At 38.0% G+C, this 16,685-nt stretch overlaps 1 protein-coding gene across 3 annotated transcripts in view; it reads left to right on the top strand.

Moving 5' to 3' along the window:
• TMEM67 (transmembrane protein 67) overlaps positions 1–16,685 on the top strand; it is a 67,532-nt gene that overhangs the window by 31,440 nt on the left and 19,407 nt on the right. For all 3 annotated transcript variants that reach the window (XR_004026216.1, XM_030795258.1, XM_030795257.1), the window contains 9 exons: positions 1,438–1,543; positions 3,596–3,652; positions 5,531–5,629; positions 7,718–7,816; positions 8,181–8,267; positions 9,404–9,503; positions 9,601–9,740; positions 12,189–12,329; positions 16,494–16,574. Coding sequence is in view for 2 of the 3 variants with exons in the window: in XM_030795258.1 (XP_030651118.1) it covers positions 1,438–1,543; positions 3,596–3,652; positions 5,531–5,629; positions 7,718–7,816; positions 8,181–8,267; positions 9,404–9,503; positions 9,601–9,740; positions 12,189–12,329; positions 16,494–16,574 (910 nt within the window). In the remaining variant the exon portion in view is untranslated. The remainder of the gene's footprint in view (positions 1–1,437; positions 1,544–3,595; positions 3,653–5,530; positions 5,630–7,717; positions 7,817–8,180; positions 8,268–9,403; positions 9,504–9,600; positions 9,741–12,188; positions 12,330–16,493; positions 16,575–16,685) is intronic.

The raw sequence follows: 16,685 nt of genomic DNA, 5'->3' as shown, positions 1-16,685 counted from the left end.
GTGTTTGCCAGTCATTAGTAGATGAAAACAATAAGGACAACTGAATTGGAACAGTTGGTCAGGTTATTTTAGGTATATGTGTAGATTGGCATAGACCAGTAAAAGTGAATAGCCAAGGGGGAAACTATAACAGAAGAGTGTGAGGAGTTAAGTCAAAATGCACATTCTAGGTCCCACTCTAGACCTGCTGAATTAGAATGGGTTGCGAATAGCTAAGTAAATACCAGTGAGCTGAAATTGGTGTTTCAGAAAGAGCTTGCCAGATGATTGTTAATATTTAGGACTCCCCTGTCCTCATTTCTTTCAGTGGCTTTTGTTCTAGGTTTACCCAGATTAATTATCAACACCTCCCTCTTCCTAGGATAACCTAATTAGGATCCTACGTTAGGATAGTACCGTGCCACTTAAATTTCTCTTTCTTTTCCAGTGTGAGATCTCTAAAATCTTAGTGACTTTCCCACTATAATATTTTATGATGTATACCTTGAATACACTGATGAAAATCAACACCATCATCTCACAGTAGTTTGGTACTTTGAAGTACTTCAATATACTTATTTTTGTTCATTTTGATTCTCATAATCTTATAAACAGTGCAGAAACTTTGTTATTTATTATGCTGAAATCCAAATGTACTGTGTTTCAGCCTTTCTTCAGTCTGCTAATTTGGTGTTCCCAGTAAAAATGAAAATGCACCTAGTCAGACTTGATGTGTTCTTGATGAAACCATGCTGGCCCCTAGTGATTGGCACTTTCCTTTTTGAATTCACAAACTGTGCAGTACTAATGCATTGAATTTGGCAAAATGAACCTCACTTTGTGCCATAACCATATTACAGCTGACACTTTTTTTTTATTTTAAAAATTTATTTGTTTGTTTATCTTGAGACAGGGTCTTGCTATGTTGCCCAGACTGGTCTTGAACTCCTGGGCTCAAGCAGTCTTCCCACCTTGGCCTCCCAAAGTGCTGGGATTACAGGCATGAGCCACTACACCTGGCTTGACACATATTATTTTGTTAAGAATTCATCTTTCTCTTTTGAAAATAAAGATCTTATCTGCCTTTCTTTAGGCTTCATGTAGCACTGTACTTTTGATTATTCCTCAAAGATAGTTTATAGTGCTTCAGTGATTTCATTTGTAAACTTCATAGGACTTGGATTGAGCTTCTAATTTTTCTCAGATGGTACCTTTTTGGTTTGTTTTTTCTTTAATCTTACTCCATCAGATGATATATTTTAATGTTCAAGTCTTGATCACTGAAGATAGCTTTTGTTGTCATCATTAGTTTATGTGTAACCTTCCTTAGTCCTTGTTAACTACTTGGTTCTGAGATCATCAGACAATTCATATTAAATTCAAAAGAAATGGTAAGTTAAATGTATGTTTAAGGGCCCAGATATACTGATTACTGTAAATGTATTTTCTTTTAAATAGCGTCCACCTTGTACCCAACACAATAAATGGAAACATCTACCCTCCCTTAATCACCATTGCCTACAGTGACATTGATATCAAAGATGCCAACAGCCAGTCTGTGAAGGTGCGTTCCTGACCTATCAGTGCCCTTATATGTATAAATAGAGTATAATACTGATTCAGTTTACATTTTGGTCAAAAGACAGTCTTTTTTTTTTTTTTAAGTTCTAAATAAACCTTTCTCTACATATAGTCAAGTCTTAATTATTTTTTACTAATAATGGTAAGAGGTGAGTTCTTATGGATCCTGAGTATAAAAAAGTAAGAATGGATTATGTTTTTCAGTAGAAGCCTCACCAGCAGTTGAGTATCCTTGTTAGGGATCCTGGGATATGCTGAGATGTTCAATGTCTGCTCCTGTTCTTTTTGGCCACCTTGCTTTTGTTAAGATTTTGTCAGTCACACGCAGTGGCTCACGCCTGTAATCCCAGTACTTTGGGAGGCTAAGGCGGGTGGATCACGAAGCCAGGAATTCGAGACCAGCCTGACCACCATGGTGAAACCCCGTCTTTATTAAAAATACAAAAATTAGCCGGGCGTAGTGGCGCGCATCTGTAATCCCAGCTACTCAGGAGGCTGAGGTAGGAGGATCACTTGAACCCGGGAGACGAAGGTGTAGTGAGCCAAGATTGCGCCACTGCACTCCAGCCTGGGTGAAAGAGTGAGACTCCATCTCAAAAATAAATAAATAAATAAAGATTTTGTGTCTTTGCCCAATTAAGCCAGGAACTCAGACTTTACATGGTGAAACGCTGTCTGCTAAAAATACAACAAAAAAAGAATTATCTGGGCATGGTGGCGGGTACCTGTAATCCCAGCAACTTGGGAGGCTGAGGCAGGAGAATCACTTGAACCTGGGATGTAGAGATTGCAGTAAACCAAGATTGCACCACTGCACTCCAGAGTGAGACTCTGTCTCAAAAGAAAAAAAAAGTTAAGTCATGAAACTACATTGATAAAGTCCACCTCAAATTATTCTAATTATAAAATATACAATTCTTTCATCATTTCTTAATTTCTCATGGCAGCTGTTGCAAAATTTTACATCAGTTGTAAACATCCAGCTATGTCTCTGCTCTTTATCTGGTCTTGAGCAGATCAGGACCATCTAATATGAATTCCTTAAGACTTCCTCTTTAATATTTCAGAATCTATGTTTCATTGTCCTTCCCATTTCTTGTTCCTGTTTCTAAGAAAGAAGGTCCCTTCCTCTCTTCCTAAACAAGTCTTCTATCTAAACTCGTTTACAGTACCTTTTCCAATATCCTGTTCCATCCCTAATGTCTTATTCAGCCAAGTCTCTCTGCAAGTCCCTTTCCTTTGCTTATAAAAACTCTCAGATTGCCTTATCTTAAAAACAAACTAAAAACAACCAACCAAACAAACAAACATTTTACTCAGTTCTGCTAGTTGCCCAGCTTGCTATTGTATCTCTTCTTCATTTCCCAACCATTTATTCTTTCATCATTTGCAGTCTGGCTCTTGCCATTTACTTCTTTGAAAACCTCTTTCATGAAAGTCAGCAATGATTTCCCCATATAGTAGCTTTCTTTACCTTGACATTTATACAACATTTGACACTGTACTCAACCTCCTCCTCCTCCTTGAAACTCCCTATTCTGTGACCATGGTAAGACTTAGGTATCTTCCTCTCCTACCCCTCACAGTCCTCTTCTCTGACCCTTTACTAGGTTCTTCTTTCTCTTGTCTCTTAATGTAGTGGTATCTTTAAGATTTTGTTCAGACCTTTGATTAATCTGCGCTTTAGCAACTGGTGGTTTACCCAGTTGCTAAATTCCTGATGCACCAGTTTAGTCAAATTCCTCAGTTACAGAAGTCTATCAGAAAATGAAATATGATTAGTTTGTGCATGAATTTAACTTGTCTCCTAATGAGCCCCTTTTTTAATGTGTGTGAAAGAGATATTTAAAGCAGCACAAGTAATTCTCAAAAGCATTATCTATTTACGTGTAAGTAAAGGTCAACTCTAGTAATATTGATAGTTAAAAACTATAGTGTTTATGGTAAAACCCAGCTACAAATGTATTTTTATAACAAAAGTAAGTTTGTATTATATAATTTCAGTATAGCTAATTTGTTTTGTTTTAAATATCAGGTTTCTTTCTCAGTCACATATGAAATGGATCATGGAGAAGCACATGTCCAGACAGATGTAAGTTTATTTTAACCTATTAAAATATATACAGTGTATTTTATAATTAAATAATTTCAGATGTGCAAGAAAGTTGCTAAAACAAATTTGCCAGCTATTCTTTCCCCAGCCTCCCCTAATGTTAGCATACAAAACCTTAGTACAATGATCATAATCTGGAAATTAATATTGATGTAGTCCTATTAACTAATCTACATACTATTTGAATTTCACTATTGAATTTTTTTCTGTTTCAGGACCCAATCTAGGGTCACATATTGCTTTTAGCTGTCATATCTCATTAGTGTTTTACAATGTGTGACAGATTCTTAGTCTTTCTTTGTCTTTCATGACCCTAACACTTTTGAAGAGTACTGGTCCATTATTTTGGCTCTCAATTTGGGTTTGTCTGGTATTTTCCCATGATCAAATTGAGTTCATCTAGTTTTGGCAAAGATGCCACCAAAGCGATGCTATAATAATAAATAAAAATAAGTATCTCATGGGGGAGATTCTTTGAAATTATGCAAACATCCTGCTTCTTCTTATTCTCCCCCTCTCATTTTCTTTTTTTTTTTTTTGAGACGGAGTTTTGCTCTTGTTGCCCAGGCTGGAGTGCAATGGCATGATCTCAGCTCACCGCAACCTCTGCCTCCCGGGTTCAAGCTATTCTCCTGTCTCAGCCTCCTGAGTATCTGGGATTACAGGCATGCGTCACCACACCCAGCTAATTTTTGTATTTTTAGTAGAGATGGGGTTTCTCCATATTGGTCAGGCTGTTCTCGAACTCCCAACCTCAGGTGATACACCTGCCTCGGCCTCCCAAAGTGCTGGGAATACAGGGGTGAGCCACCATGCCCGGCCGGCCCTCTAATTTTATTTTATTTTATTTTAGATGGAGTCTCACTCTGTCGCCCAGTCTGGAGTGCAGTGGCGCTATCTCGGCCCACTGCAACCGTCACCTAGCTGGTTTAAGCAATTCCCCTGCCTCAGCCTCCCTAGTAGCTGGGATTACAGGCACACACCACCACACCCAGCTAATTTTTTAATATTTTTAGTAGAGACAGGGTTTCACCATGTTGGCCAGACTGGTCTCGAACTCCTGACCTCAGGCAATCCGCTCGCCTTGGCCTCCCAAAATGCTGGGATTACAGGCGTGAGCCACCATGCCCGGCCCTCTAATTTTATTAAATAGCATCCATTGATGATTTTGCCTGCAGAAAGTTTCACTGTGATATTTGCCTGATGGTGATTTTCTGTTTCCCTAATTACTTTTTTATTTGTTAATTTGGAACTTTACTATAAGGAGAAACTCTCCCTTTGCTCACATTATTTATTCAATTATTTATTTTTAAATCAGTGTGAACTCATATTTATTTTATTCTAGTAATTATAATATATTATTATTTGTTTTCTTGTTCAAATTGTCCCAGATTTGGCCATTGCAAGTTCCTCCAACTTGACTCCTGTGTCCTTTCTTTTTTTTTGAGATGGAGTCTTGCTCTGTCACCCAGGCTGGAGTGCAGTGGCGCGATCTCAGTGGCTCACTGCAACCTCTGCTCCCGGGTTCACGCCATTCTCCTGCCTCAGCCTCCCAAGTAGCTGGGACTACAGGCACCCGCCACCATGCCCAGCTAATTTTTTGTATTTTTAGTAGAGATGGGTTTCACCATGTTAGCTAGGATGGTCTCAATCTCCTGACCTCATGATCCGCCCGCCTCGGCCTCCCAAAGTGCTGGGATTACAGACGTGAGCCACTGCGCCTGGCCAACTCCTGTGTCCTTTCAACATGTCCCACCCCACCATTTTTTTGAGCACTTCCTTACTTTCTGTTCACAGTGCTTTTGAACACCGATGAGAGAAATTACATAAATTCTCAATTGTTCTTTTGTTTTTTAGATTGCTTTGGGTGTATTGGGTGGGCTAGCTGTTTTAGCATCTCTTTTGAAGACAGCAGGATGGAAGAGGCGCATTGGGAGTCCCATGATTGATTTACAGGTATAATCTCAGGAGTTTTTTAAGAATATTTTTATCTTTTGACCATTCTGGATCCTTCTCATAAGACACAACTAGAGGATAAGTAAAAAAGTTGCATTGAATTTTTCTGGGGTATGTAATTAGGATAAGTATTGCTGGGTCATATGGTATATGCGTACCTCATTTTCTTCCCACCATACTATATGCCAGTCTATATTCCCACCAGCAATGCTCTTCTTATTTCTGCACATACTTGGCAAAACTTGATATTTTTCCAACCTTTTCATTTTTTGCCAATCTCATGGCATGTAGTAGTATGTCATCCTTTATTTCATTTTCATTTCTCTGTACTCTTCATATACATTTTAATTGTTTGGGTTTCTCCTTCTGTGAACTGCCTGTTTATATCCCTTGCCCATTTCTCTATTATGTTTCCAGTTTTTATTGTTTATTTGAAGAATTTTTTTTGTATTTTCTAAATAGTAACCCCTTTTTGGTTTCTGATGTTGAAATATATGACCAAATAAATATGTGACCCATCTGTTATTTTTATCCATGTAGTCCTTTCTTTAACAGAAACTTTCAGGTTTGTTTTTGTTTTCATTTTTGGTTTTTTTGTTGTTGTTTTTTTGAGACGGAGTCTCACTCTGTCGCCAAGGCTAGAGTGCAGAGGCAGGATCTTGTTTCACTGCAACCTTTGCCTCCCGGGTTCAAGTAATTCTCCCGCCTCAGCTTCCTGAGTAGCTGGGATTACAGGTGTACACCACCATGCCTGGCTAATTTTTGTATTTTTAGTAGAGAGAGGGTTTCACCGTGTTGGTCAGGCTGGTCTTGAACTCCTGGCCTCATGATCTGCCCACCTCAGCCTCCCAAAGTGCTGGGATTACAGGCGTGAGCCACCATGCCTGGCCAGAAACTCTTGGTTTTGATATCATCATATCTGAATTTTTTTCATGTTATGATACGTGCTTTTGAGATCTTGTTTAGAAAAACCTTGCCTGTATCAAGATCACAAAGATAGTCCACATTTTATTCTATTAACTTTATACTTTCACTTCACGGTTAACCTTTTATTTTTATTAAACATTTAAAAAATATTTACCATGTACCAGGCACTTTTTAAAGCTTTATGTATGTAATTAATCCTCACAGTAGCTCTTTGAAGTTCGGTTATTATTATTATTTGCATTTTACACGTGATGAAATTGAGGCAAAGGTTAAATTTTCTACTCACTTGATTTTTGCAACTCAGTAATAGGTATTTCCATTTTGCTGATGAAGAACATGAGTAGCTTTAACCAAAGTATCTTTCTGATTCCAAAGCCAGTGAGCTAAGGAATCAGCAGGGGGACTTGATTTACTACTTGGGATAGTCCAGAAAGGCTTCCCAGAGAAGTGAACTTTAAGTGGGATTATCTGTTCATTCCACAATAGTCACTGAGTCTCTATTGTCTAAGTGTCTGGCACTCTACCAGGAGCTGGAGAATGTGATAGTGAGCAAAGACAGACATAGTCTGTGCTCTCAGAAATCATGAGAGCTTACCAGAGAAAGGAAGAGAAGAATATTTGGTAAAACAATGCCCATTTTATTCCACAAAGTATTCGAGATGAACGTATGGAGTGGTTAGTCATTGACTACATGGCTGGAACTGGCAGATGAGGCTAAAAAGTTAATTTTGGCCCATATTGTGAAGGACCTTGTGGATCAGGAATTTATATTACAGTGAGGAGTTGTTCATTTTTAACAAGGGGAGTGACACAATCCAGTTTACATCGTAGAAAACTAACTCTGGTGGTAGTGTGGAGGAGGGATTAAAAGGGAGGATTCCCAACTAAGAGAAAATTAGGAAGCAGTTCAATTTTCTGAGATAATGAAAGATGAGAAGACTTGAAAAAAGAGGCTACCAGGAATGGCCAGAAAGGTAAGGAACCAAAAGGTAGCAAGGAAGAGGAAACAGGTGGTCTTTATAGCCGGATCATATGGGGATATGTGAAACAAGGCTTCAGGCTTAAGAAATGGAGTGGATGATGTATAAAAGTGGTAGTGTTACTAAAAGTGGTATATACATGGAGTCTTAAACAGCTGTAATTCTTTTTTTTTAATTGCAGACAGTTATGAAATTCTTGGTGTACTATGCTGGTGATCTGGCCAATGTTTTCTTTATCATCACAGTGGGAACAGGTCTTTACTGGCTTATTTTCTTCAAAGTGAGTGAGTTTCTGAATTTACTCCAACTGCCAATATCTGAATAGTTGAAAAGCTTTCTTTATAAAGGAACTTTTTATTTGAGAGAATTTTTGATCAACAGTATTAAGAAAAGTGCCCAACTCCCCATTCCTTGAGTGTGCTGAGCTTATCGATTACATCACTATCTTCCTCTTTTATGCTTTCTTTGGTTTATAAATTGTGCTTAGTAAAAACCTTGTTCAATTGGAAGACTTAGGTGGGAGGATCCTATGAGTCCAGAATCGAGTCCTGCCCGGGCAGCACACTGAGACCCTCCTTTCCGCCCCTCCCCCCCCAAAAAAAAACTTTGTGTGATAATATTTAATCAAGTAATTTTTATTATAGGCACAGAAGTCTGTCTCTGTTTTGCTACCAATGCCAGTTCAGGAAGAACGTTTTGTCACTTATGTTGGATGTGCCTTTGCTCTGAAGGTAAGTTTTAAAGGACAGGTTACCAAATTTAAAAGGCCTGCTAATCAACTAATAAGTCTTTAAAATTAAAATGCTTTCAAAAATCTTTGGCATGAAATTCACTTTGGTTTTGAAAGAAAGCATTAATTATTTTATGTGGTAAATTTACTTTTATTTATAGTAGATGCTCAGTCGGAAAATCTGCCTTAAATATTTTTTTCAAAGAAGCCATAAATTTGTATGGCTTATTTGATAAAATGATATTTCAGTATATAACTTTCTTTAAAGTCTGGTGATACATCACAATGGGACAAAATGTCTTCAGGCATGAATTTTGTCTCCATTAATTAAGGGTAAAATGTACCACTCTGGATAAAGTGTTGAGATCTTAAAAGTTGTTTTGTCTGTCTCCAGATTCCTTTGCTCCTTTCTTCTATGGCCCCCCAATCCCCAACTCAGTGTTCTCCATCAATGTACGTGAATCTCTTTATATGCCTCTTGGTAGTCCTTATCCTATTTTACTGTGAGTATTAAGTGTCTGCTTTTCCCACTGACTGGGAGCTTCTTGAAGTGAAGTATCCCATACTTAAGTTTTTATCCTTTATTTGATGAATAATGCAGCAACTAGAAAGAATGCCTCAGTTTAAACATATTGCTTCTATAAATAAGAAAGATGTGTTTCAACAGCACATTCTTTAAAAATCAGAAATCTGAATAGCAGAAATAGAAAAAAAAGACAGGGCATTTGAAAACTTTAATTAGGAAAAACAAACTATAGTTGAAAATATCTTTACTTATAAAGAAGTCAGCTGATCTACAAAACAAAGTGTGCTTCTAGAATCTTTGGGAAAGAGTCAATTACATAAGTTCCTATGTGAGGAGGAGGAAAAATGTCTCCTCTTTTCATATTCCTATTTTAAAGAAAGAAAAAGGGAAGGTAAATTAATATGTATATGAAAATTCTGTGAATTTGATGATTCCAGGTTATCTGATGAGCTTCTAATGATCCCTTAGTGGTATTATAACTTCATGTGAATTCACTCATAAAATTATATGTTCTTGTGATAACAGTATGTTTCTTAAAGAGTCAATATTGGTTTTATAAGCAGGCTTAACGCTGGTACTTTTTCAGGTGTTTTATTATATGTCATTCTCAGGCACTACAATTTTTGCATAAGCTCATATCCCAGATTACAATAGATGTATTCTTTATTGATTGGGAGCGACCTAAAGGAAAGGTTCTTAAAGCTGTTGAAGGTAACTGAAATAAAAAACATTTGTACCAAAATTCTTTTGCTACCCTTGCAGAGCAAAGGAGGTAAAACTCTTTTACTCATTGTATTTTCCTGACCAGGTGAGGGTGGTGTACGAAGTGCCACTGTTCCTGTAAGCATATGGAGAACATATTTTGTAGCAAATGAATGGAATGAAATTCAGACTGTGAGAAAAATTAATTCACTCTTTCAAGTACTTACTGTCCTCTTCTTTTTGGAGGTATAAACTGTTTGATGTGATTATATGCAACTTACATGTACCTTATAAATATTAAACTAACATAATTCCAACTAAGTTTTCATGACAGTGGAAGATTTCTCTAAAGGTTGAAATATTGTCGTGAAGCCATTAAAAAGGAGTGCCTTTATGTTATGTATTTTACCACAATTCTTTTTTTAAGTTTACCATCTTAAGCATTTTTAAGTGTAGAGTTTAATAGTGTTAAGTTGGCCAGGCACAGTGGCTCATGCCTGTAATCCCAATACTTTGGGAGGCCAAGGCAGGCGGATCACCTGAGGTTGGGAGTTCAAGACCAGCCTGGCCAACATGGAGAAACCCTGTCTCTACCAAAAAATACAAAATTAGCCGGGCATGGCGGCACATGCCTATAATCCCAGCTGCTCGGGAGGCTGAGACAGGAGAATCGCTTGAACCTGGGAGGTGGAGGTTACAGTGAGCCGAGATTGCACCATTGCACTCCAGCCTGGGCAAAAAGAGCAAAACCCCATCAGAAACAAACAAACAAACAAACAAACAAAAAGTAGTGTCAAGTACATTCACATTGTCATGCAAAATCATCATCACCATTCATCTCTAGAACTCATCTTGCAAAACTGAAACTCTATACCTCTTAAACAACTCTGTACCCATTCCCTGCTACACCTAACCCCAGGCAACCACCAGTCGATAACACTTTCTGTCTCTGTGTGTTTGACTGCTCTAGGTGTAAGGAGTAGCTTTAAAACCACTGGTTTGTATCAGAATCCTTTGGGGATTTTTTGTAAAATACCTATGCTCAGGCTCACCCTTAGAGACTATGTGTTGATTTAGTAGCTTTGAGGTAACTCCAGGTATCTGTATTTTGCAAAAGCTCCCTACCCCCGATCCATATTCTCCCCTGCATTAGATTCACTATTATAAGTGTGATATTTTTCAACAAATTTTTATTGAACACTTACTGTAGACTATGTTCTGTGCTAACAGCTGGGGCTAAACTGAACAAGACACAACATATTTGTGACACATTTGCAGTTATTTCATGGATTTGGTTGGAATTATTAAAGGAAGTATTCAGTACTGAGTATGACTTAACATGGAAACCGTTTATATGGGAATAGGTTTTCTCAGGAATTATCTGCTTAATTAAGATTGAATATAAATCATTAACTCTTAGGTCTGTCTGTCTGCCTTCCCTCTTTTTTCTTCTTTCTTTCCATTCTCTTTCCCCTTTCCCTTCCTTTCCTTTTGTAAAACTAGTAGAAGAATGTTTGTATCCCTAGGGCTTTAAAATAATACAAACAAGACTTCCAAAGTTCACTTGAAGTAGTATTTTGGTTTTTCTTAAATGGACAGATAAAAATTACATATGTTTATAGTTTACAATACAGTGTTTTGATATATGTATTCATTGTGGAATGGCTAAATCAAGCTAGTTTATCTGTTACCTCACATACTTCTTTTCTTTTTTTACTAAAGTAGTGTGTGTGTGTGTGTGTGTGTTTGTGTTTAAGAGCTTCCTCAGCTTTAATAGGTGTTACATGAAAAAGTTTTATAGTCAAGTAAGTTTGGAAAATATTGGATTCAGTATAATCATGTAGCACCTTTTACTGTAAAACTTCTCAGAGCCTTTATTCTACAAGGGTGGGAGGCATGGAGGTGAGTGTAATGGATGGACCAAATGTATTTAAATATAGATTCCTTTTTCAAGAACTTAATGTCCTTTAGAAGACATTTTGTAATATACTGTTTTTTTTTTTTTTTTTTTTTTTTTTTTTGAGATGGAGTCTCGCTCTGTCACCCAGGCTGGAGTGCAGTGGCGTGATCTTGGCTCACTGCAAGCTCCGCCTCCCAGGTTCACGCTATTCTCCTGCCTCAGCCTCTCCGAGTAGCTGGGACTACAGGCGCCCGCCACCACGCCCAGCTAATTTTTTGTATTTTTAATAGAGATGGGGTTTCACCGTGGTCTCGATCTCCTGACCTCGTGATCTGCCCGCCTCGGCCTCCCAAAGTGCTGGGATTACAAGCGTGAGCCACTGCACCCAGCCAATATACTGTTTTAAAGTATAAAAATGTTTAGTACAGTGCCTGGCACATGTCAATACTCATGAAATACTACTTGTTGGTTTCACTCATTGGTAGTTTACTGATGAAAGTTTTATCCTTTTAATTAAATTTTTAGTCTTGTCAGTGTGTATGACAATAAGGTTATATTTGGCCCTTAGTCATATTGAGAAGAATGCCAAATGAGCTAACTAAATATTATGTAATAAATACTTTGTAGTTAAAATACTGTATAATAATTATTTTTATCTAGATTTTCTACTGTTTTATATGAACTTGGATATTTTAGTTTTTCAAGGTGAGTAGGGAGAGGTTTTCTATTTTCAGTCTAGAGTACTTTTCTTTATCCATGTCCATTTAAATTATTACTTTTCCTTTTTACTCCAGGTTGTGGGATTCAAGAACTTAGCATTAATGGACTCATCTTCTAGTCTTTCTAGAAGCCCACCTAGCTACATAGCTCCTTATAGCCGCATTTTGAGATATGCAGTGTCTGCTGCTCTTTGGCTAGCCATTGGAATTATACAGGTAAGGAATTATATAGGTAATGTTACTTCTTAGTAACATTGCTTCTTTATAACTCTGCCTAATTACTGATTATCATCAAATATTGACCACATCCTTCTTTCTGTAGCAGAAAGAAGGTGACAAGAACAATAGCTAATGGTCAGTTCTTTTTTTTTTTTTCAAAACAGAGTCTCACTCTGTCGCCCAGGCTGGAGTGCAGTGGCGTGATCTTGGTTCACTGCAGCCTCTGCCTTCCAGGTTCAAGCAATTCTCCCACCTCAACCTCCTGAGTAGCTGGGACTGTAGGCTCCCACCACTACATCCAGATAATTCTTTTTGTATTTTTAGTAGAGATGGGTTTTCACCATGTTGGTCAGGCTGGTCTTGAACTCCTGACCTCAGGTGATCCACCCTCCTCACCCTCCCAAAGTTCTGGGATTACAGGCGTGAGCCATCGCACCCAGCCAATAGTCAATTCTTATGTTGTATTAGTCACTGTACTAATTAATTACTGTTGATCCATCACTTCTTGGCCTTTAGGCTAAGATCGAGTGTAATTACTGTTGATCCTCAAATAGTTCAACCCCATGTTGAACTGTTTGACTGAACTCATTGAGAGTAGAAAATACAGTGTTCACAGAATGCAAATTCTGCATCTGTAGAGGGCCAACTTTCTGTATAGATGGGTTCCAGCAGGACTGAATGTGAGACTTGAATATGGGTGGATTTTGGTATACTTGGGGGTTCTGGACTCAATCCCAACATACTAAAGGACAATTGTAATTGCTTTATACCTAATAATGTCTTAATATTTATATAGCCCTCAGAGATAAGCTCTGTTATTATCCTCATTTTATAGATGAGGAAACTGAGACACAGGAAGGCTAAAAAAATTGCCTGAAGTCATGTGACTAGTAACTGACAGAACTGGAATTTGAACTCAGGCAGCCTGATTTCAGAGTTCACATTCTTGTCGATAGTGGGGCTCTGAAGGGCCTTTGAGAGTCCTCAGCTTTATAGTAATAGGACAGACTCTTTAGTTTAGTTTATATGTAAATACAGGGACAGATAAGCTACCCTAAATATGTTCTTTTTTTTTTGAAACATAACTTACTGTTTACATTTATTTATATATCATGAAACCTCACTCAAATTGCTCGTACCCCTTGTGGAGTTTTTCTTGAAATATTTATTAAAATGACTGAAAGTAAAAATAAGTCTTTTTAGCCTCAGGTCCCATGGATCTAGTAGAGGCTATAAAGAAAAAAAAAAAAAGACGAAAGGAAGAAAAGAAAAAAAGAAGCAGCAGCAAGCATCTAACTTTCAGATACTCATAAACAGAAAGAGTCCTTCTGTTTACTTTAAAATTTCCTTAACTTTTGTAATCAGCACATGAAGATAGGACCGCTAGAGAGACCAGTTTTAACTTCCTATAGCTGGCTAATAGCTATCTACCTAAAACAGCCTATTTTTAAGGATCTTTTGAGATTTTTGTTTGGTTTTTGTTTTTAGAGACAGTCTTCCCCTGTCTCCCAGTCTGGAGTGCAGTGATGCAATCATAGTTCACTGCAGCCTCAACCTCCCAGGCTCAAGCAATCCTCCTGCCTCAGCCTCCTGATTAGCTGGGACTACAGGCACATGCCACCACACCCAGCGATTTTTCTTTTTTTTTTTTTGAGACAGAGTTTCACTCTTGTTGCCCAGGCAGGAGTGCAGTGGCGTGATCTCAGCTCACCGTAACCTTCGCCTCCCAGGTTCAAGCAATTCTCCTGCCTCAGCCTCCCAAGAAGCTGGGATTACAGGCACCTGCCACCATGCCCAGCTAATTTTTGTGTTTTTATTAGAGATGGGGTTTTACCATGTTGGCCACGCTGGTCATAAACTCCTGAGCTCAAGGTATCCTGCCATCTCAACCTCCCAAAGTGCCAGGGTTGCACATGTGAGCCAGATTGAAATATTTTTAAGAGAGCTTATTCTTAGAGAATTAGGTCCAGGTGGTGGTATTCAGTAATCTGTGGATTAACTTTTTAAATATATACTTATTTTAAATTGATGAGACTTACTCAAACTTGAAACTACAGGAATAGAGTTAGTAAAGGACAGCTGACAACTAGAAAAAGAAGACAAACATATTAGAATTGGAAACAAGATAGAATCAAAAGAGTATGGGGTTTGATGTTTATCATCAATGTAATAGTAAGGAAATATTTTGTACAATATACTGATATATTTTGTGAGTATATCAGATTCATCTGGATGTAGAGAGTCTAAAGCAATATCGTCTGAAGCTTTTCATATTTGGTTGAATATAACACAACCAAAATCAAAATAAGAGTGGCTGAAATCAAAGAGAACCTTGTCTTTCCCATGAAAAAGATAAGCAGAGGTCCAAAGTACAGGGCTGGAGTGGAATGGTGGCTTAGTACTACTGTCAGGACCCAGAAGCCTGTCCTTCTGCCCAGCCACAAGGGACTTCCATCTCCACAGTCCCTTCATGGTCCACAATAGCCAAGGAAGTTACAGGAGGGAATTGAAGTAGGTAAGCTCACCTTTTCTTTAAGAGCCTTTTCAGAAGTGCCTTTCAACTTCTTGGCTAGAACTTAATTGCATGGCCACACCTAGCTGCACTAGAATCTTTCAACTGGGCAGCAGTATATCCTGCTCAAGGAAGGGATCTGTTACTAAGGAGAAAGTATTGTTGGGACAGCACCTAGCAATCTCAGACACCACCATCTAACTTCATTCTTTGCTTTTCACTTTGCTGTCAGCTGGATAGTAAAGCATTTCTCTACATGGTAATATTCTAAAATGATCAGTGTTTATATATTTGTCAAGAATCCTTAAGGATTCCTTTAACAACCTGTTACAGTTTTATAAATTTGTCTAAACTCTCCTTGATTCTAATAATTGTTCACTCCTTTTATTTCCTTAAACCCAGCCTCCTCAGCTTTTAAGTGGTGTCTTTTAATTTTTAAACCTTGAATATTGCTGTTTTTCACATCCTTTAAAGAGGTTTAAAATATGTATATAGAGTATGTAGGAAAACATTTTCGGCAGTCGGCTGGTGTAGATTTATTTATCTATTCATCCACATATTTGAGTGCATTTTATGTACTGGATGCTGTGCTGAGCTTATGGATATGCTGTTACAGGAACAAATGACAGATTGTGCCAAGTGCTGTGAAGAGAATCAGCAGGGACATGAGATAGAGAGTAAATAGAAGGGAGGGGAGTGGAAGATAGGAATGGGGGATAGTGAAGACAGCTTTAAATAGGGGAGTTAGGAAATTTTATCTTTTTCCGAAACGTGTCTAAAAAGATGTACCATGTAAAATTTTTATTTGTAAAATTTTTATTTATAAAATTTCTGTTTCTAGTATTAAATCTAAGAAAACACAGGAAACCATTCCATATGAATTTTTAATACTTTGTTGTCAGAATACTGGATATATGCTTTTTATGTGCTGTTCTGACAGAGAAAATTAATTTGAAAAGTAGAGAATTTTCTCATGTCTTGGAATTTAGATGAGCAAAATTGCAAAACCAAACATAAATCTGACCATCGATGCATTGATTTATCCTACATTTTTAAAAGACTTTTTCTTTCTTCCCACGTATTTGTCATAGCTTGTTTTAATGACACAGAAAAGTTTTCGAAACTCAAAATAGGCTCCCGCAATGACTCAACACAATTCTAAAATCCTCCTCCCTTTGACAGAGGAGTCAGAAATGCCAAGTAGGACTTTATCACATAGGAACTGTTAAAGGCCACTGTGCTTTTGGTTGGAACTTTTTTTTTCTTAAGATGCTACACTGTGGCCGTAAAAGAAAATTAAAATCCTGGGCTGGGCGCGGTGGCTCACGCTTGTAATCCCAGCACTTTGGGAGGCCGAGGCGGGCGGATCACGAGCTCAGGAGATCGAGACCACGGTGAAACCCCGTCTCTACTAAAAATACAAAAAAATTAGCTGGGCATGGTGGCGGGCGCCTGTAGTCCCAGCTACTCGGAGAGGCTGAGGCAGGAGAATGGCATGAACCTGGGAGGCGGAGCTTGCAGTGAGCCAAGATCGCGCCACTGCACTCCAGCCTGGGCGACAGAGCGAGACTCCGTCTCAAAAAAAAGAAAAAAAAAAGAAAATTAAAATCCTAAAAGCTAATAAGCATAAACTTGACTTAATGTTTCAGGTCGTGTTCTTTGCTGTCTTTTATGAGAGATTTATAGAAGATAAAATTCGACAGTTCGTTGATTTATGCTGTATGAGTAATGTAAGTACTTTCTGACTTCATCTTGCAACTGTTACTTTCCCTTTTTAAAGGTCATGAGTTTGTTAAGAGAGGCTTTAAAAGTGATTTGGTATGATTGATTTTTTGGGCCAA

Source organism: Nomascus leucogenys, chromosome 16 (assembly GCF_006542625.1).
Source record: "Nomascus leucogenys isolate Asia chromosome 16, Asia_NLE_v1, whole genome shotgun sequence".
In the NCBI taxonomy this organism is placed as follows: domain Eukaryota; kingdom Metazoa; phylum Chordata; class Mammalia; order Primates; family Hylobatidae; genus Nomascus; species Nomascus leucogenys.
The sequence above is the reverse complement of the archived record's forward strand: the minus strand, read 5'-3'. Positions and strand labels throughout refer to the sequence as shown.